At 37.8% G+C, this 22,352-nt stretch overlaps 1 protein-coding gene across 3 annotated transcripts in view; it reads left to right on the top strand.

Annotated features, from left to right (window-relative positions):
* Positions 1-22,352, top strand: part of KRAS (KRAS proto-oncogene, GTPase) — a 27,580-nt gene continuing 5,228 nt past the window's right edge. Inside the window, exons 1-5 of one of the 3 annotated variants that reach the window (XM_042795424.1) lie at positions 1-234; positions 1,350-1,367; positions 1,470-1,592; positions 7,790-7,968; positions 10,380-10,539. In XM_042795424.1, the coding sequence (XP_042651358.1) occupies positions 1,482-1,592; positions 7,790-7,968; positions 10,380-10,539 (450 nt within the window). In that variant the 5' untranslated portion in view covers positions 1-234; positions 1,350-1,367; positions 1,470-1,481. The remainder of the gene's footprint in view (positions 235-1,349; positions 1,368-1,469; positions 1,593-7,789; positions 7,969-10,379; positions 10,540-22,352) is intronic. The other 2 variants (XM_042795425.1, XM_042795423.1) reach the window with 2 other exon arrangements.

Raw genomic sequence — 22,352 nt, forward strand, 5'->3', positions numbered from 1 at the left:
GGAGCCGTGGCTGCCGCAAGGGGCGGGGGAGCGCGGAGCGCATCGATCGCGCCCGTCCATCCATCCATCCATCCATCCATCCACCCTCTCGGCGCTCGGCTCCCTCGGCAGCTCCAGCCCCAGCCCTCCCCGTCCCCCGCCATTTCAGACCGGGACGGAAAGGGACGCGGAGCGACCGCTACGGCGGGGCGGGCAAGGGAGGCGCCGGCGTGCTCCTGCCGCGGCGCCAGGCAGGTACCCGCCTATTTCTATCCTTACCCCGCTGAACCGGGGCGGACCGCCGCGCTCGGCTTTCTTCCCCCCACCCCACGCCCCCCCCCCCCCACCCCTTCGAGGTGGGGCAGGGGGGGAAGCGGTGCGGCTCCCCGGAGCCGGGCACCCCCGTTCCTCCCCCTTCTTCCTCCCGGCGTCGCTCCGCGGAGGGGTCGAATCGCCGGCAGCCGGGTAGGGGCCGCTTCCCGGCGCCTGTCCCGCTGCCGCCCGCGGGGCTGCGCCCTGCCCCGCTTCCCCTCCGCCGGCATCCTCCGGAGCAGCCTTCGCCCGCCCCTCCGCCGTCCTTCCCCGCGGCGCGGGCGGCGGCCGGGCGGCCGCGGGAGGTGGCGGCGGGACAGGTGGCCAACGCCCTCCGGGAGCCCGGCACCCCACGGTTTATGCCGAGTCAATCCCCCACCCCTCCCCTTTTCCTCATAGATTTTTTTATTTATTTATTTAGTCCTTTTTTTTTTTTTTTTTTTTTTTTTTTTTTTAACCCCCCCCCTCCCCTCCTCCCAAATCCTTAAAATCCCCGTGCGAGGGGCCGAAGGCGCCGGGCCGGAAAGTTTCGGCGGCCCGGCCGCGTCGCTGGCTGCTGGCTGAGGGGAGCCGGGGCGGGGCGGGCAGCGGCACCCCGAGCCCCCGGGGAGCTTGGGGGGGTCCCGCCGCTGGCCCCGCGGCCGAGCTCGGGGAGCGGTCGCGCTGGGCTCGCCTGGGGAAATAAATAAATAAAAAAAATTGCGGTGGTGAAGCCGTCAGGTGAAGCTGTGCTCGCAGCCGCGCCTGTCCCGGCACAGCCGTTTGCAGGAGGCGGGCTCCCGGGTTTGTGGCTCAGCCCGAGGGGCGCTCGGTTTGGCCCAGCTTTTGTAAAAATCCGGGGGGTCTCCCAGAGTCACCGGGGCTGTGGGAGAAAGCAGCGAACACAGTCTTTGCCCCGCAAGAAAGACTCTTTGATCTCTTTCAGAATTTAGCATATCCTTGTTTTTTTTATCTCTTTGTAATCGGTGCCTTTCAGCTTAGTGCCCACGCTATGTTTCCTATGTATAATTTTGTTTGAGAAACATCATTCCCTCATAGCTTTTTGTCTTGTCTTTCAGGGAGGCAATTGCTTTCCGGTAATAGTAAAGGAACGTGATACTGAATGAAAACCCACCAACACCATCCTCATTAGTTGGAGCCTGACTCTTTCTGCTTAATGTTGGTTTCTTTGTCATCAGGTCTGCTAAAAAATGACAGAATATAAACTTGTTGTCGTTGGAGCTGGTGGTGTAGGCAAGAGCGCCTTGACGATACAGCTAATTCAGAATCACTTTGTGGATGAATATGACCCTACAATAGAGGTAAACACTTTCATCTTATACTTTTTGTGAAGAGATATTATCACTAATAATGATAGCTGCTTACTTTTGGACAGTTACCACAAAAACACAGAACAAGGCTTTACAATAAAAACAGCTCAAAAGTAATGGTCAGCATCAGACCAGCACTGGAGAGGAAATCGCTGTGCTGCTTGATCTGGCTGTGGAACAACAGCTGCAGTAAAAAATTAACAATTTTGCTCAGTTGTAGTATGGTGTTAATTGCCATGTTTTGTTGGACAGTTTGGATGCATGTTTTTAGGATCTTGGTGACAGAGTGCCAAATTCACTTGAAAATGCCTGGGGAAACTGATTATGGCTTTGCATGCAACCTCTTAAATGTGACTTTCCTTTTTGATATCAAGAAGGAAAATTTGTTCTTCTGAAATGTATGCGTCAAGCTTTCTCAGCTCCTATCATTAGGATCTGTTTCACATGGTGAGAAGCGTGACCTGGAATGTTATGGTGAATGAAGTAAAAATTTGGAGCCTGACTTTTTTTTTTTTTTTTTTTTTTTTAACCACACCAGTGTGTGTTTCGGTATCTAGAAAAAAATGTTATAAGGTAGCTCCTATATAATGTATTCTTTGAAATACATGGCACAATTCCTCAAAATCTGAAATTCTATTTAAGCTTGAAAAGTTGTGATATTTTAAAGTTTTTCAGTGAGAAGTCAAGCTCTGCCTTTTAAATATAAGAAAAATACTAGTGTTGTCTGAAATCTCCTGTGGATCATTGTATTTAATAACCTCAGATGGTATAAAAGGAGAAATGACACTATAATTTACCCAAGGTTTTTATGTTCCCAACACTGAAGCTCTGTAGCTCATGACTTCATTTGTATGTTTATACAATGAGGCAGTTCCAAGCTCACTTGAAGGAATCACAGGGGTTTAGGTCTAGGCTTAAAATTGTGACTCGGAAAATGGTTATGTGGTCATTTTCAGGTAGACATAAGCAAAAGGTGCCAGTGCCCTGAAATGGTGAGAAGCTGTCTCACTTCAGCAAAGTACAGGCCTGGGTTAATGTGCCCCAAATAGAGATGTGTTGGCTTGAGTTTGAGTTCACATTAATGTGCCTGTATCTCTGCTGCATGGCCAAGTAACCTGATGTATGCTTATAGAAGATTCTGTGAATAGACCTGTGGAGGGAGGAAGAGTTTGACTTGCACTAGGAGAGCAGTTCTTTTAGTTACTAAGATGGAAATCTTAAAACAACCACCCAAAACATGCTTAAAAACCAGAAAACTCATTGAGAGGAACAAGTAAAGTGGGATTTTACTTTTTCCTGCAAAAGGAACTTTGGAGGACATTGGTCTTTGTGATACTTGTTCATAATTATCTGGGTTTCTCTTAAGCTATAGGTCTGTTTACACATTACGAAAAGTACTGTGGAGATTCTGTGTTATAAGTTGTCATACAAAGCCAGAACTGTGTAAACAATTTTGGAACACAAAAACTTAAATGCTGGTATTCCTAAATCACTTGAGGGATTTTGCTAATCAACAGGATGAGTATTTATTTTTGAGGAATACCAAATACATGTTAATGTAAAATAATAAAATGAAAATACAGTTAGCTCCTTATAGAAAGAACATAAATCCCAGAACAGCGGCTTTTACTGGGTAGTGTGCAGGATGACTGTAACACTGTGCTGTGGTCCAGAATCAGTATGTTCTGAAAGAAAGAAAGAAACCTTTAACCGAATGGGTTTTACCAGCATCCCCAACTTGTCACGTGCAACAGTATTGATCTTCTGCAACTGCAACAAGTTCTTGTCTGAGCACTAGTTACCATTTTTGTCCTGTGAATTCTGAGACTTTGAGGATGGAGACTGTATCTTCCTACTCACCTGGTAAATCACCTTGTGTGCACTCACAGTGCTATAGTCGTGTAGGTAAGCAATAATTCAGTTGCAGTAAGAGTGGTCTGTGATTTGGAGTGGCACACAGGTTGCAGAGAATGGACTTGTAATTGGGTCTCAGTGCTTCAGTCCTTGCCTGGGCAGAATCCCATTTGGTTGAGAAAGTTTGCTTGATTGTGCTTCCTGTATAGATGCAGTTGTGGTGGTAGGGGCTGATCAAGAAACAATAGCTGTAGAGTGTTTTTTATGCAGTGTGAAGAAATAAGGCTAAAGTTGCTTTGACTGGTAAACAATAACAGTTAGGATAGTTTAGTAGTGTCACTACTATTGTTTCTCACTTACTGCTGTTTCTTTCATTGTCATACGGCTGTTGCCAAAATACTCGTTTTCCCTTGCAGATAAATAAACAAGCTAAATATTTTGGGGTAGACAGAGAAGGGAGTTTGGTGTTTGTCTATAGTGGATTCTGTAACTACACAGTTACTGAATAATTTTAAATCTTTCCTGTGATAACAGAATGAAACTCAACACTTCTAAATTTCTTATGTTGTAAAGACATGATGCAGTTGAAGAGAGGAAAAATTATACTAGTTACTTAATCACAGATGCGTTTAGAATGTTAATGTTGTTGCTGTTTTCCGTGGAATAGACTTAATGATTCAACAAATAACTTGTTTGGAAAATGTCAAGTTTCATGGCCTGCTTGAGTGTTTTATTTACTTGTATCTGAGCATAGCAGATGATGGCAGGGGAAGGGGGAGGAATTAAAATGAATGCATGTTTGGCTGGCTACTGTTAGTCAAATATATATGCTTTATATGCATTTCACAATTTCGTCTCTTATTTGAAGTAGATGTCCAAGCACAGATTTATAGCTAAGCAAGTTTAAGTGCTTTTTAGACTATGTACACTAATGCTTGTAAATCTGGCCTGATACACAGAACAGTTGGACTAGTGCCCTCTCCTGGTCGAGGTTTGTTAAATCCGTACTTGTGATCTCTCGTGTGATAATGTAATTTAAAAATTTTTTATTTTATTTCTTCTACACCTTCAGCACGTTTTAGTGCTAAATGTATGTCATCTTTTAAACGTCTTAGAGAAAGAACAGCTTTCCTAGTTGCCTGTCAGAGGTTTTTCAATTGGATTAGCAAAATCCCTCGGCTGATTTAGGAATACACATATTTAAGTCTGTGTTCTTAAATGACCTGTGCACCTGTGAAATTTCCACCTGTATTTAGTAATAGTTTAGTCTCAGTAGCTGTGATATTTTAACATGAAATTACTGTTATAATGGATTTCTACAAAATAATAGTTACTTGCTTAGATGAGATTTATTAAGCAGTGGGGTTTTTTTAGATAAATTCCATATGTAGCGTATAGCTGAGATTTCATATCGCATTTTCTTATCAGTGCTTGTGAACAGATGGAATTATTACTCCTTTGGCGTAATCCATGCTGATTTTTATGGCATGTGAAAGGCCAATAAAAGCAGGTTAAATGATTAATGAAATTAAAACTTTGTTATATGGATATGCTGAGTCTATATACTGGGGGAAAATTGCAAATTCATGCTTGGAATCAGGTACTACTTTGAAATGAACTTCTAGTTTGTATTTTGTTTTTACTTAATAGCTTTATATTGGATGTTTCTTCATTGGAAGATTTGCAGTATAATGAATGCAATGTGCAGTAAAGCTACTCATTTTTTAGAAATTATGAAATTTATAGGTTAGAGGGTTTTTTTTTTTTGTTCTTGTTGAAGGGGAGTCTGGCCTTTTGGGTTCTGCATTTGCATTTCGAAGCAGAAGTGCTACAAGCAGTATAGTGGCATAACTTTTTGTTACATCCTACATTCTGTTTTGCAGGACTTTAATTTTTACAGTATGGTAATGCTTAAATAAACAAATTTTATCTTGGGTATGTTTACACTAGTATTCACCACGATGGGGGTGGGGGTCCCAGTAGCCTGAGCTTTTAATGTGGTGCTTCACTTTTCTTTCCTACAGTGACAAATGTGATTTCGGGTTTGATGTTTTGCAGGGCAGGGGAGAAAGGGCAAAAAAGCAAAGTGTTTATTATTTCAGTAGCTTGGAAGGAAATCAGAAGCTTCAATTTTTCTCCCATGTCCTTCTTTTCCTTCCACCTCAAATCCCTTTTCTAGTTAGTGACAAAATTTTCTCTCCAGAAGTGGGCGAATCAACTATCAATCATCTCAAAGCGTTCCTTCTTTTTGTACCTGTGCTGTGCTTTAGGCTGGTGCATCCTTGCTGCTACTGCTAACATGGTAGGCATGCTAAAGCCAGCATTTCTTAAAAGTTATTTTCTCTTAAAAATTATTTTCTTTGATGAAAATTACTTGAAGCTTTTGTTTAGAGCTCAGTTGAGGGGAATTTTTCTTTGAAGTGCTAAGATGTAAAGGAATAGTACAGGCTTTTCAAGAACTGTTTTTCATATTTTTTAAACTAGCAGTCAGATTGCAAGAGGAGAAAATGAAAGCTTTGTAAATATGCCTCGTATAATGATAGAAGTTCCTCTAGTATTTCACTGTGAACTCTGATAAAGATATCCTAGGACATGGGGGATCTGCTATTGAATTTAGATGAAATGGAATAAAGATGCGTCCTTTGGGGGGTTGAGTTTTGTTGTTGTTGTTTTGTTTGTTTTTTTCCTTTAAGCAATGAGATAAGGTTAATATTCTATTTAAAACATGTTGGAGCTTATGTCTCTGCCTTATCTGTATCAATATTTAAACATGGCTTGTATGCTTCTAAACTAAGTTACCTACTTCTTACTCGAACACTGAATTTGCACTTCAGTGAAATAAATAGTTCCAAAATCATGTTGGAGGTAAACTTTTATCTTTAAGGTAAACAGTCAAAATGGTTTTACCTGATACTGTTAAGTGTCATCCAGGCTCAAGATAAATGTGTGATTACAGAGTTGTTTAGTTTAAGATACGGATTCTATACAATTACCTCCTGCTTGGTTTTTAGAGTAAGCAACAGGAAAGGAGAGCCTTTTGTAAAAGTACAAATAGATGGAAAGTACATAGGAGTAGGTGTACTGTGCTTTAAAATGGGTACGAAGGAAGGAAGGTCATACTGAATTAATCTTGAAGTTGGCTAGAATTGCAACTTTAATTCTTTAATTCCCTTCCCAGTACCTTAGGTTCACTTCTGTATAGTGTTAAAAAGAACAAAGGCAATATTGTGTTAATCTCTAGCTAAGGGATCTGAAAGGTAATACCAAGATTTTGTGTTTATACCTTTTACTTGTTACAAGTATTGTTTGCTGAGAATAATTCATGGCACTGTGCAATGACCTATTTTTAAAGCTCATTGACATGGCTTTATTTCAGATATATAGATGTTTATAGAAATTATTGGGAGAGCAATGCTTGTGTTCTTGTCGCTAAAACTGTGTACTCCTAGAAGCCTAGCACCAAAAAGAGCCATAAGTAGACATTAATATCTAGCTGCTTGGGACTTTGCACAGATTTTAGCCACTTGAATCAGTGACTTAAAAACTTTGAATTGGTAGCATTGACATAATTTGTTCCAACATCTCTGTGAAACAACCTATCAGGGCTTTATATGACCCTGTTGGTCTGCCTCAGCTAAAAAGCTTGAACTTCAAATATATCAACTCAACTTTGATAACTTAATAACAGATATTATTATATGCACCTGCCTAGGCATACAAAACAGATTTCCTGTCCCAAACACTGAACGCTTTTTGTACGTAATTTATTTTTCAGTGTTATAGATTTTTGGAGTTGTCGTACTTGTGTACTCTTTCTATTCTGTTGTTTTGTACATTGTTGTGGCACAGCGCTTTTATAACCATTCATAGAATGAAGGTCAAACTGTACTTTTTAAAAAAATTTGGAAAAATGAGTAAGTTTAAACAAAGTCAAACCTTTTAAAATCAGGATTATGAGTTTCTTCAGTTCTTTTATTAATGGAGACAATGGGAAGATGCTTGTATTTTTTTGTCCTTTTGTGCAAAATAAGAAATAAGAACGCTGCTCTGCGTGTGTGTGCACACATGCACTGTTACTCACTGAAGGTTCAGAATACGGATAAGAACATGTCCTTTCAGTGTTCTTTCCACTTCTGGATTACTATATACATGTAAATACGGGAACCTACTTTCCTACTTCCATTTATCCATCTGTAAAGTTGGATTTGTAACTCTTAAGTGTTTTCAGTCATGCTTGATTACTAGTAAACAGCTTTAGTATCTCCAGAGTTACAGGTGTTCAAAATCTTACTTGTTTGTGTTTAACCAAGGTTTATGTTTTTTTCTTTTCTTAGGATTCCTACAGGAAGCAAGTAGTAATTGATGGAGAAACCTGTCTCTTGGATATTCTTGATACAGCAGGTCAAGAAGAGTACAGTGCAATGAGGGACCAATATATGAGAACAGGGGAAGGTTTCCTGTGTGTATTTGCTATAAACAATACAAAGTCTTTTGAAGATATTCACCATTATAGGTGTGTATATTGAAAGATAATAAACTAATTCTTGTATTAGGTAGATAGGTTGCTTATTTTTCCATTAGATAATAGAACGATCTCTTATGAAATAGCATCTAAGGGAAAATTTACAAATAAGAGAAATTGCAACTTATTTGTGCATTTGTAGGTCTGGAATTTTGGGTAATCAGAAAAATCTGCTGCCTCCTTTACAAGCTAGGCAGACAAAATATCCAAAAGCTCTTGTGATGTAAACTAATGTGGCTTAGTATTTCTGCCTATTTATAGCTAAGAATTATCTAAAGGTAAACTCTGCCCATTCCATAGATAAAATTGTGTGCAAAAATGGAAAAACTTATGCAATTGAAATTGTACAGACAATGACATCAGTTGGTAACTTCTGTTCTGGGGCTGGAGAAGACAGACCTGTGGAATGTTACTAGAAGAGTAACATGTGTGAGCCCTGATGCTGAAGAAGGGCAGATGCACAAAATCAGAGCTCCAGGATGAATGCTATAAAGCAACCTGTTGTTAGTTTCTTCATATTCTCTCTTTTTAAAATAATTAGTTAAAAATTTCAACTCATGCTTATTTTGCCAGGTACGCTAATATAGATATAGAAGCAGTCTCTGGTGATTACCTTACCAGATCTAATTTTGATACTATATCAGATATAACTTAGTAGTAGCTTACTATTATACTGAATGCTCCCTGGGTATTCTGTTAGAAGGCAATGCAAATCCCACCAAAGATCACTGAGTTTAGCAGCATCAGATTAAGATTAGCCCCAAACACATAATGTTAAGCAATTCATGGTTAGGCATTTACAATGCTGTCAGATCTATGTTGCTGTATGGTGGAGGAGTGTTTTGCTATCAATATTGCCCACTAAGTCACCTACTCATAAACTGAAGTTCCACATTTTTGTCATGAACAGAAGTTACTGTTCCTCATTGAAGGTGGGATACCACAACAGTTCGAGGTAATCGAAGTCAGCACATGTAACTGCCCTGATCACATCGTTTCATTTTTCTCCTGTATTCCAGCAAGTCAGCTCCTTTGCTTGTGTTGTGTGCTGATGTGAGTAGCTAAACCAGTAGATGCCTACCTACAGAAATAGTTTACTGCTGCTTTGTCTCCCTGGAGCAGCTGCGGAATCACGGGAGTACTATTGCAAATGAGAGGGGCAAAATTGCTGCATATTTATCTAGGGAGAGATCAGTATTGAGAATGTGAGCACTTTGTTCCAGGACTGTTTCTTTTTTATGTTTAAATTGAGCTAGTCAGCCTTTGTATACATTTCATTATATATAAAATGTTCTAATTGAATGTATTGGTACTGGTGACCTTAAAAAAAAGAAAAAGAAGAAACAGTTAAGAGTTAGCACAGCAGGGATGGCAGATTAAAAAAAACATATCTGTTGCTCTCAGAAAAAACATAAACTCTGTTATCTAACCAGATTGTTACAAATGGGTTTCCTCTGGTTGTAGAGGAAGAAGGGTAAAAGGTAAGAGTTGTTGATATAAGGGGAGGAAGGAGTGTAAAGGTTTTTATGTGAAATTTTTTAAAGAGAGTTTTTCAAAGAGAGAGTTGCAGATTTGCATAAGGTGGCCTTCCCAGTTAATTTCAAAGAAAGTTGTGAGTTGAATGTTGGAGTTTCTACTGTGCATTTACACACCTGTGGATGGCCTTGCAGACTAAAACTGAAGGCATATAAATGAATAACTGAAAATAGTGACTATATTGGTTAAGAAACATACTTTTAGATTATTTGGGAAAGCAAAAGTAATGAAATTGATGATTGTTATTTGGGATTTTTGACAAGTACTTCTAACTAGTATTTCAAGATACTTTCTAACTAATATTTGAAAGGACTCTCTTACCAGATGTCTCTTTGTAGACAACTAGACCAGTGGTCTTCAAGGTTTAAAAGCCCTTGTCTAAATGCAGAGTTTACAGTGCTGTTTTTAATTAAAAAACCCCCAAAACCAAACCAAATTTTAGACAGCAGGCATAGCAATTTTGACTGTTTTATCTTCACAAATGAATTGAGTATTATGAGTGCTGAGTATGAGAGATAAGTAGTAAGATTTATTCCAGAGCTTCTTAGGCTTGTTCTGGCATTAGCTGTTAAAAACAAAAGAAAACGTAAAAAAAAGTGTAGTGACATCAAAATCTATAGTAGTTTGCAAAATTTCAACCATGTATATTGTTTTGTTTTGTTAAAGTAAGATAATAAACTTGATGGTGACAGGATTAGTCAGTTTATTTCTTGGTGGCTTCTAATGGTGTATGTACAGTAAATTAATATAAAGAATGATGGTGGAATCTGTTAGTTCAGTTTTTATGCATTGTTTTAAAATCTACCATATAAACTATTAATATTAATGTTTGTTAAATACAATCTGTCTTTTTCTCTTCTTTTTAGAGAACAAATAAAGAGAGTTAAAGACTCTGAAGATGTCCCAATGGTGCTAGTAGGAAACAAATGTGATTTGCCTTCCAGAACAGTAGATACAAAACAAGCTCAGGATTTAGCAAGAAGTTACGGAATTCCTTTCATTGAAACATCAGCAAAGACAAGACAGGTAAAGCTCAAAACTTACCAGATACAGATGCAGAGCTCTCATCTGAATTAACATTATGATAATTATTCTAGGCACTGACAGTTGCTTGGTCATATCAATAGATGTATTTCTTCAGAGTAGAAATTCTTGTGGTGTCTCTTCTTTCTGACAACTCACTGACAACTGGTAATTGTTTGTTAATGAGTGATTCGCTTCAGTTGCGCAAACTCAAAGAATGAGACCTGGCCTGCTGTTACTCTCCACTGTCAGACGGTTGCAGCATTCTTAGCATTGTGATAGGTTTTAATAGAATAAAAAGCACTTTTACTTAGAGGTGAAATGCTTTTTTTCTTTGGCAAGAGGATTAAGTAGACAAACAGCTAATTAGTTTATTCTCTCTTAAGTCTTTTCATTAATAACAAAAGGAATTTTTCTTTGAGTCATTGATTCGGCATTAGTGGGACATGCTTGATATACTTTTTTATAGCTAAGCAATTGACCATGTCTTTTCTGAATTTACTGGATTAACTGCTTGTGTAAACTGATACTCTTCTAAGACCTTAGAGCTCACTGTTGGTTTATTGTACCCCACTGGTATGGGTGAAAGAGGCAGCAATTGGGGTCCCTGCAGTGCTTCTCCCAGGGTTTGCTAGGACAGAGGTGCGCACAGTGGTACCCCTATGCATCCAGCAGAAAGGATCTACAGATACAGAAGAAACTGGTTCTGTACTTCTGGAAGAAAGCATTATTTTTGCAAAACGTTGACTTGTAGGGTTTTTTTGTAAGAGTTAAGGCTTACTATCAGTACAAATTGGATCAGTCCTGAGTGGCTGAACAACTCGTACTCCCTGGATAATCAGAAGTGTTACGTGCGAGTTATGAATCAGGAATTAGGTGTAGCAGAAGGAGGCAAATAAGAGCAGAATACTGCAATTTGAGTAACTAACTGCTCAGTGTGACTGCTAAATAGGTTCGGTTGCATCACTTGTCTGAATTTCCTCATAGACAGTACATATGTCACATTTGGATAAAAGAAATTAAAATTTTATTACTGCAAATTTGCTACACCTATCCAAGTTTCTGACAAGTTGACGCCTGGACCAGTTAGTATAACTTTACAGAGGAATCAAAGGAATGCTAACTTTTGTCAATAGAGGAAGTCTCTATTAGGTAGGATTAAAAAAACAGAACTACACAACTTTAATGGGTGAATTAATTAGACCACATGAGTATTTTAAAGAATGTGGCATATAAGTGGACTGAATAATCACAGTGTTATTGTTTGGAAGGTCCTGTGTTAGTGGCTGTCATTGAGATGTTAGGATAAAAAAGGAAAAACTCAGAAATTATGTTTGAGGCTTGAAATAATGGAAGGTCTGTACTAAAAATCTAGATTTTACTTTGTTCAGCCTGTTTATAAAATAGTGTCAGACTTTGCTGAGGAAATACTCTTTTTGCATAGCCACTTTTATGAAAAGTGTGTGGATATGATGGTGTATTTTCAGAAGATTTCTTCTCCCCACCTGCACCTTCCTCTACAAGCAGCCCCACCGTGCCTGGCCAATACAAAATCGCATGCTCAAAAATCGCCACTCCTGTTCAGTTTTATAATCTCTGCTTACACAACGTAGTATCTGCTTTTTTATCTTTCAGACTTTTAAGAGGTTTGCTGGAGGTTTGTACTTGTTTCAGAGGACAATAGATCAGTCATATATGAACTGTCATTCTATAATTTGACTCCTTTTATCTGTGACTTTATAGTTCTGGAAGTGCCAACTGAAATGTTACAGAAGGGAGCTGACTGGCTTTTGTTTTGCAAAGCTGAGCTTTACACCCTATACAGATAACAAGTCCCTAAAGGTGTCTCATGGATTTAAAAATAAAGATACCCAGTAGACTCTTTTGAGAATGTTGGCTTCTAAAAGTTGGAACCACAAGGTATGGTTGCTAATTGTTTCAGTGCTGGTCATAACATGTTGTGTTATGAAGCTGCTTCATAAGATGCTGTGTTGATAAAATATTTGTGACAAGTCAGAAGGGATTTGGAAGAAGAACCTGATCATTAATTACAGCACGATCATCTAAATATTTATGTATGTGTTTGTGTATATATATACATATGCATTGAAATATTACGATTTTTCAGTCACACTGTCATATATAAAAATACATATGCATATATGTATATATACATTCTTTTGAAGTAACTTTTTAAATTAGGGGATTCAAACCTTTTTGAGAGCTGCATGTGGCCCATGGACTATATTTTTATTGTGTGGAATTCAGTCCTTGGCTAAAAATAAATAAATCAATCTGGTCCCCTCTCATTACATGCAGAACTTCCAAGTATGAACAGATGCAGCTGGTGGTCTGGTAACTTTCTGACATGACTATTTAGAAGTAGGAACCTTCTTTTCCTTTCCTGTACACACCTCCCACCACACTGAAACATCACTAGTGCCGTGTTGAAGGGGCCCTCACCATGTTCTTGCTTCAGCCTTTCTCTGTGCCCCACTTCTGCTGGAGCTCAGAGACAATCAGAAAGGTTTCTGGGGAAGGAAGCAAGGGAGATGAAAAAGGAAAGGAGTTGTCCATGTAGTCTGTTTTGATTGCTAAGATACTTTTTTTTTAAATGGTGACATTGCATGCTCATGCAGAATGGTATCTCAGTTCCAACTAAGTCACTTTTTAAGATTTTTCAAAAATTCATAGACAAGGTCAAAAATAGGAAAGAGAAAAACACTGAAATGAAATGCAGAAATAAATTGTTCTAAAAGTTAGTGTATTTGTTTTCTATTTGGTTCTGACTGGCAATAAAGATAGAAACTCTAACTGCTAAAAGAGGATCATGTTATAAGCCAAATCCCTGTGTGAATTTTCATACAAATAATTGAGTTCAGAGAAACATTTGCTTAGTGGGCCCTACAACTTTGGTATAAACCTATAGATTATTAACTTTTTTAACTAGACCACTGAAATGTATATAATGTAATTTATGAAAAATAGTGATAGTCCTATTTCTAAATGTAAACGTGTCAATACTGGTGGTTATGTAAGGCGTGTTGCATCACGCTCATCCTTTCACAATCCTTATGGAGAAGGGTGTGAATGTCTTAGGTTTATTTTGATAGCTGGTTTTGCTTTTCTCTGTTTGACATAAGCTTTAAATTCAAATTCTTCCCTGTCCACATGAGCATATAGCTCACAATATTATCAACAGTATCAATGAGAGACAAGAGGTAAACTCGATTTATCCCCCATCAAGGCTGTGTCCTCTGTGTCCCTGTACACGAGGAAGAGCTGTAAGTGTGTACCCCAAATGTGGTTTGACTGTAAGTTTTTGTTTTCCTTGGAACATTTCAACTGTCCTGGTAGTGTTGAATTCAAAGGAAAAGTAGATATATGGGCATTATTGTAAGGATTCCCCAAAGTGTTATATCTCATTGTTGAGAATATATACTTAAACACACTTTTGAAGTGTTTAATGAAGACGTTGACCTAAATCACAAGGATGCTGTTAAAAAAAGCATTATAGTTATTTCAGTTGTCTGATCTTAGGCCCCAAACTTGTGACAAAAATAAGTTGAGAACCTGTGCCTGGTCTGATGAAGTAATCAGTGCAGTGTTTATAGAACTTCTTGCATCTTAATTGAGATGTAGGAATGAATAAGTGATAACTTAGTTTGCTTGAACAAACTTGCCATTTATTTTAGGGATTTATCATACTTGTTTAATGATATTTTACGTGTTTCACTTCAAGCCATTTTTAACGTTCATGTGTACAGGTTCCATTTTAAAACTTTGTTTTCAATTAGTTATGACTTTATCAGCCTTCACATCGTGGGTTGAGTTTTTTCATGTCACTTTTTCATTCTGAGGTAAAATGTTTCCAAAAATCTTAGTCCTTTCCAAGAACAGGGCCCAAGGAAAAAAAGAAAAAAGTTTTGATAATGGTGAAACAACATCTGGCATCCAGCTTGTGTGCTGAATGACTCCAGGATGCTGAGGAAAGAGGTTTGTTGTTTACCTAGGGTAAAGATAAATTGGTGCAGCAAAAAAAGGGTTCGTGTGCACAATAGTTGAAATTCAGGTAGAACAGACAGCTGTAATTCTGGTACTTAATTTTGGAATGATTAACTTTGTAACTTTAATCATGATTTTGTCAGTATTTAGTATGAAGTTACTGCTATATGTCTGGTATTTAACCATCATAAGATAACATTGCCTAAGCTGATTTTACCACTGTGAAGTTTTATTTTGGGAGTGCTTTTGTGCAAGTGAGTAGCATTGTTTTTGCTTGTGTCCTCAGGAATAATTTTGATTTTAGTTGTCTAACAGTTGGTTTTAGGAGACCAACTCTGATAAAGTAAGTATATAAAGGTAGGCACAGAACACTTTTGAGGGGTCAAGACTAATTTTGATTAGTTTCATTTAAGCGCTATTTACGTAAGTGGAACATGTGAAAATTCCTGTTTGTACTTTGGTCTGCATTTGAAATAGACTTTCTCTGCACATAGTCATATTTTAACTTGAATGTTCTGTCTCCTAGGATTCAAAAGCATCTTGAAAATTTTGCCTCAAGGCCATGGGTTCTTTGGGCTATTTAGATTTTGAAGTTTTAATTATCTGCCAAAGGATATTTTGCTTCCAGTTCTGACAGCTAAAAGGACTGATTAATCATATTTGAGATATATGGTCCGTGCTTATTTAGGGAAAAAATACTGAAGAATCTTAAAAGAAATTGCTATTAAAATGACGGTTGAAGTTTATAAGACTGGCACCTGGCTGTTTGAAATGTCACCTTGTGCTAATGAAATTAGCAAATGTGTCTTTACAGATTTTCTTTCAGAGTAATTTCTTCCAACAGGATTTGTAAAACTGTTCTTGGTGGTGGCAGTAGTAGCAATTTCTTTTCTCGCTCTCTGTCTCTACCTCTCTCTGCATTGCTAAAGCAAATTACAGCTCATACTGGTGATGGGAAAGTTGGCAATAAACGTTGACTGAAGAATTGATATCTAATTATTCATGTGAAAGCTCCATAATCAAATTACATAGTTCTACTGCAAAACAGTACATTTGTGAAAATGTTGATTCTTGTACAGCCTGTGCTTTGGCACGTAGCAGCTGATCAATATTTACTGTTTCCTCTTCAGGAATAAACTTTCATTCCTTCCAGCAAAACATGAAAGTATGAGCTTTACTTGGATTTTGCTGTTTTTTAATGGTTTCCTTTACATTTTGCAACCTCTCAGACGTGGAATGTAAGACTTGTCACCTCATCAATACTTAACTACATCCTAACAGGGCACATTGTAAATACCAGAGAAGTACAATCCAAGAGATAAACCTAATTAATTTAATTACCAGAGAAATACAATCCAGGAAATAAACCTAATTAATTTAATCTTTAAATTCAAGTGGCCGTGGCTCAAGAGAACCCTCAGATAAGAAGCAGTGTGTTAAGAGTAAGTCTTAAATGTGATAACCTATGGCACGGTTCATGCAAAATGACCCACTTACTGTGGCAGTAAATGTTAGCTGTTTTTGTTATTAGGGACATAATATAAAGATGAGTTGGAGAGATAAATTATGGAAAATCTGCCAAACACAAGCCCAGATTGTGTGTTTGGGTAGTAAGGAAGTGTTGGAGCTTAAGTGGTTGTACTGTTTTCCACAGTCATCAGTCTGTTCTGTTTTTATTTTTAAATAATGAGTTTGACAACTCTGATCTGATTGAGGAGACAAGTAATGAGATTGACAGTAAGGCAGAGGGGAGATTTGTTCTCCCCTTTAAAAGGTGCAGCTAAACATTTTGTATCTCATTACAAGAACATCCTAACAGGTTTATCTAAATTTAAGTTTATGCACAAATGTAATCAGTTTAAAATAACAGATACTATAACATGAAGCTGGTGCTGTGCCTCTTCATCTTGTATTCACTTAAAAGTATCTTCAATCCCCATACTTCTTTTAAAACGCTTATTGTATCATCATCTCCAAGCACCCTAAGCACAGAGCTGCAGAAGGGTAGGGTGTGAGACCGAAGAATCAAAACATGGAGCTCTGCATCATCCTTGGAATACTTGAAGAGCTCTTCTCAACCAGAGCAAAATCTGAGCAGCAGAACTCCCAGGCCCTTTGCCCTCACAGGAGGCTGGTGGCTGCCTGAGTCTGGCCCAGGGAGAACAGATCAGGGGTGTCCTTTATGTTGATGTGAACGGAGCTCTTAAACATGGCATGGGAGAGTAACTTCTGTAGTTACAGTAATTACTTTTGAAAGTTACTTTGAAACATAATATATTTAAGGTGCTTCTTAAAAGCACTTTGCCATGACTCAAATATCCTTTTTCCTAAATCTAATAGCATAGTGCTTGCTCTGTAAAGGAAGTAGTTTTAAAGACTATGTTGCCTAAAATTTAGTATTCTTAGAAGATTTTATTTCCCAAAAGGTTAACCTCTTAGGAAACTACCTATTTAGACTTTTTCTATACTTTGTTAGTTTGTTCCACAAATTTTTGCAAAGAAAATACACCTTCTTATGTAAAGAAAGGGACATAAACGAGCTTACTTTTCTTTGCCTGCCGAAACAGTAACAGGTTCTCACTTCGGCCAAGGATAGTTAACTGTGTGCTTGTAAGTACACCACCCCACCCCCACCTGTTACCAAGCTAATAAGGTTTTGTGCCTGCTAAATGTATCCATGCTGACAAAAATGTGTGAAAAGATACAGTAACACAAGCGGGTTATTTTCAGCATGATACCCAATGGAAGAAAATAATTCTCTTTTTTTGTCCAAGTGTTACCTTGCACAGGAAGAAAGGAGGGCTTGAAGTGTAGATATTCACAGTAATTGATAATCAATAAATTGAGGGTCTCTTTTGATTGCATTAAAAAGTATTTATCAAGCAGCAATTGTACAAGCCCAGCATTTAAAATATATAAATGGAGATCCATATATTTCTTTCAAGTAAAGCTCATAATTTCAGTGGTTTTGTTGTGTTGTTTTTTTTTCCTCTGCCACGGGCATCCCGATATGACACGATTGTTAACGAAGTGGTTTTTAAGGAGTTGTGTTTTACAATGCAGAGAGTGGAGGATGCTTTTTATACATTGGTGCGAGAGATTCGACAGTACAGAGTGAAAAAAATCAGCAAAGAAGAAAAGACTCCAGGGTGCATGAAAATTAAAAAATGCCTTGTAATGTAACAGGGTAAGTTTTATAGTGTAACAGGGTAAGTTTTACAAATCACTTGACAAATAAAAATGATTGACAGCATCTTGCAAATCAGACATTTTATGATTCACTGATGACATAATTTAAGATATAAAGCCAATCATTTTTCAAGTATAGTAGTCCTGAAAAATATTCCTAACAAACACTCAAGTACCGTGGATTTGCTTTGTTTCATGGGTTTTTGACAAGTAGATTATAAAGAAATCTTGACTGTGTATCGAGTTCTCCATCTGCAAAACAGAAACCTAGTTTTGAGTGTGAGGAAGTTAAGAGGAAAAAGCTGTATTACAGATAAATTGAAGATGTTGTTGAAGTGAATATTGATAGAATTTTCAGGTTGATGAACTGAGGGGAGAGGATCATCCTATTTATAGTCCTTTTTAGGAGGTTCCTAATCCAGCAAAGCAGCATTTAGCTAGCGGCTGGCGTACCGGTTCTCTTAATTTACAGGCCCTTCCTTATGCTGTGCTGTTTTTCCCTTGTTTTTCCCCAGCTTAAAAAATTTATTCTTAACCATTTCCAGAAATATATTGGTTTCATTTTTTGTCAACTATAATGCAATGAGTGATCCGGATTTGGACAAAATGGTAAGGTGTCAGTTTTCAGAGAGCCTTTTACAAGAGGTAGGGGGTGGGAAAGAAGCAACAGTGGAGTAAAACTGAATGGGGGTTGGGGGGGGGAGGGGGGAGGATGATCAACAAAAAACAAGAATGAAAAAAACACCAAAAAAACACTACCTAAATTCTCACAAAATTGTTTTTTATCCATATACTCCACTGTAAGAAAGAGGAGAAAGAAGAAACTGTGATATGGAAGAAGTGTGAGTCTAAATCAGTTTCAGTGCTTTTTGAACAAACCAGCAGAATAGCTCCTTGCATACATTACCATTCCATTAATTCTTTACTACTTATTGCACCAGTGCAGAGAGTGGGTTGTTACTTCTTATATACTTGTCCAGCAGGAGGATGACCTGTAATTTCCCACTGTGTAAATGAAATACTGTTCACTTTTCAAGGTGTTCTTTCCCACTTCAGAACATCTCGCAGAGAAGTGGTGGAATTCAACTTATATCCTAAAGAGACTGTCACAACTGTAGGAATATTCCTTTCAATAAAGGAATTCCTATTCCTCTTTCTGGGGCAGGGAGGAGAAATTTTGTTTTGTATCAGTTTTTGCTAGATCTGCTCAGGCTTCTTATATTCTCAGCTTTGAAGTGATGAATGACTGTTCTGAGAGAACTCTTTAGAGGTTCCTGAAAAACAAGATACCCTTTGTGATACTGTTTGTATCAAAGGTTTCCTTTGCAGGAAACTGATAGCTTCAGTTACAAAGCTCCCCAGTCTCGCATCCAAATATCAATAAAATTGATGCCATTAAAATACCTTGCTTTATTCTTTTCTGGTTATCAAAAAACAACTAACAGCAGCGTGGCAAGATTACTTTTGATGACAGCAATATGAATTAAATTGTTTAAGGCTACTTCCTGTAGCCATCTGAAATCCAACTTTACTGTTTCTTGCTGTCTTACTAACATAGCCATAACTCAAGTAGGATTTCTTTTTGTATGCCGGGTCTTTAAAGATCCTGAATTCTGTCTGCTTTTCCTTTCTGTGTACTTCCTTGGGAGAAGGAGAACAGGATGATGGGAATTGTGGTTTTCATTATTTTGCATCTTTTCAGATTTTAAGATTCTTTTTGATAGCTCAGTGAACATATGCTTTCTTTCTACCAGCTTCCTACTTTCTTTCTGCCTGAGTCCAAGAGAAGTATGATTTTGGGGTTTTGTGCATGTTTATTTTTTTTCCCCAGATGGGGGAAATATCTTTTGTGAGCAATGGATATTGTTGGATTTTTGGCTTTGTGTGGTGTTTTTCTTGTTGTTGTTGTTTTGTGTTGTTTTATTTTCCCTCTCTACTCTATTTAGAAAATCTTAGATATAAGACTCTAGAACTTCAAGAGTCTGCTCAGAGGAGGAAATATTTGTCTTTATACTCAAGTGAATTCTACATAGTATTGGTAGTCATTTCAGCAATTTTGTATTTAGGAGGTTAAGCTGGAGAAAGCATATTCCAAAATTATTGTGGTACAGCTGTAGTTCAGTAGTGATTCTAGTGGAATAAGAAGTCTGGCATTTGAAACAGTCTGGCTTGTATTACTTTCCATTCAGTAAGAAGATACATATTATTTCGGTCTGCTGCATAGCAGATAGCTAAGGAGAACAGCACCTAGTGATGTGAGTCTGTCAGCTGGGATTTTAGTCTTCAAAAATATTATAACACAGTGTGCAACGATAGACAGTACTTATCTTCCTTTTTTGTCTGTGGATAATCAAATTTGATGGTTCAGAGTGTTTTGCTACCTCTTGGAATATTCAGTTAATCTTGCTGCTTATGGGGTGCCTTCTTAGTTATATTAATCTTGTACAAACTAACTGAAAACTTTGACTACCCAGATTACCATTAACTGCTGATGCTTTCCAAGAGGCTTGTTCCTTTGGCTGTTACACAGTAAAGCACAAAGTACATAAAATCTTGCTCCATTTGTAATTTCCAACTAGGAAGAAGAGATTTCTAAAACTCGGTATAAAAATCCTCATAAGATCTTTCTTGAAGGCATTGAAGTTTTTTACATAAAAAGCATACTGTAGCAAAAAGTTTCTCTAGGGCATAAATTAGACATCTAGATAATGTAATTCAGATTGAGATGGGTTAATAGTAAAAAGTTTGATAAAAGTTCTAGATTTTAATTAACAATTTTCTAAATTCTTGATTAAAGCTGTAATTTAATGATTTTTTCCCATAGTACTACAGAGGTGTACAAATGATTTCTCTTCCTTGTGACTGTTACATGTGTCTGTATATATGTGTTACATATTAAAACATATATAAAAAAAGCCTTTTCTACAATTTAAAACTTGTTTAAGGGTCTGTTTTTTGGGTCCAGGGTATTAAGGAATTCCCAGTTCTTTATGAATTTAGGGTTTCTTATTGGTAGCCAGGTTAGTTGCCAAGTCTTATGCATGCTTGTAACCATGCAGCCACATACCCAGACTGCTGTATGGTCATGGGACCATGTGGAGCTCCAGAGAAAGGTCGTGGCCAGGAGCAGGCTGTTTCTGTGGGAACAGTTCTGATTTTTCTGTTCCTTTTGCCTCTCAGCGTTGCCCTTTGGAAAAAGAAGTGCCAGGAGCAAGCTCCATCAGTGCACCTTTATCAAGGCAGTGTGGTATAGTTCTGGGCCTGCACAGAAAATTTCAGTTTCTAATCCTGAGCCTGGATTTAAAGCACTCATTCAGTACATCTTACACTTTCCCAAAAGCTTGCACACAGTAACTCCATTGTTAGAGGGAGGAAAGTCAGCTGCATGCAGCCTCTTCTTACTGAAAGAAGTAACTAGAAAGGTTGACTGCCTTTGACCTTACAGCAGATGCCTTTAGGGACCTTCTATAAACAGAGTATCCACTACTTTCACTTTTCAGTCTGTGGATTAAATTTTAAGTATAAGACCTCAGTTTATCTTGAGTTCTCCAGTTCCAATTCACAAGTATTCTAACTGTGGTTTTGTATGTCATGTTATATTCATTATCTGAATTTAAGAGGAATTATGGCAGGACCAAACTATAAATACATAATTAATAATTTTAAAGGCTTGATCTACAAAGGTGTAAATACAAGAACAAAAGCTAAGTCAATTGTCTAGTATTTTGCAACATGTGCTATATTTAAAAGATCATCACCTTACTAGGTAGAATAAAGATTTCCGCCTTAATTGTGAAGTCATGTGTTTAAAGGCCCACAATAGTCTCTGGATATTACTTTGTCAAGTTTTTTCTGTATTTATTCTAAAATCAGTTTAATGAGGGGGGGTTGCTTGTTCAGAGATTTAAATTGCAATTTTTGTTTAGGCATGTCTCACATGAAGACACCACCAAAAGCCAATGACTGCCCTCGTAATGAGTATTTTTCAAACACATTAATGACGAGTGTGAAATACTGAAGGGTAGTTTTGTAACGAAATGTGAACAGTCTTGCAGAACATTGTGCAAAGATTTTTTTAGACCATTCTTGTGTTCCAGGAATGAAACTGTTATTCTGTTGATTGATTCTTAATACTGTCCTCCTATCTGGCTGCGATGAGAACCGTCACTACTTCTAGATCATTTCCCTACATTGCTAAGTATTCACTTCATGTATTAATGCTGAAGTTACAAGCAAAATACACCAGCTCTCTATAAAAGAATACTGAGCATTTCTAATTCTCAGAAGATTCATGGGGGACATGACCTTTTCCGGGACTAAGGCTACTCTTCCGTTAGGAATGCTACATCAATTTTATATTGATCAGTAATATTTAAAAATGTAGAATAAGTTATTTGCAAGTGTACTTTAAATATTACAAGATCTTGCAAAAGTGAGCTGTTAGTATTGGGAGATAGGCTGCCAAGGACTTCACAACTTTTGTAAATGTTTTATGAATGTGAATGTGAGGGTTTTAAATAAATCAATTTAGGTTTTACTGGGAGCATTGCTTTGTAAGTGAAGCTGTTTAACACCTCACTGTTGTTTGGACTTTGCATATTAATTTAATCAACATTTGGTGT

This window comes from Tyto alba, unplaced genomic scaffold (assembly GCF_018691265.1).
Source record: "Tyto alba isolate M040663 unplaced genomic scaffold, T.alba_DEE_v4.0 Super-Scaffold_21, whole genome shotgun sequence".
In the NCBI taxonomy this organism is placed as follows: Eukaryota; Metazoa; Chordata; class Aves; order Strigiformes; family Tytonidae; genus Tyto; species Tyto alba.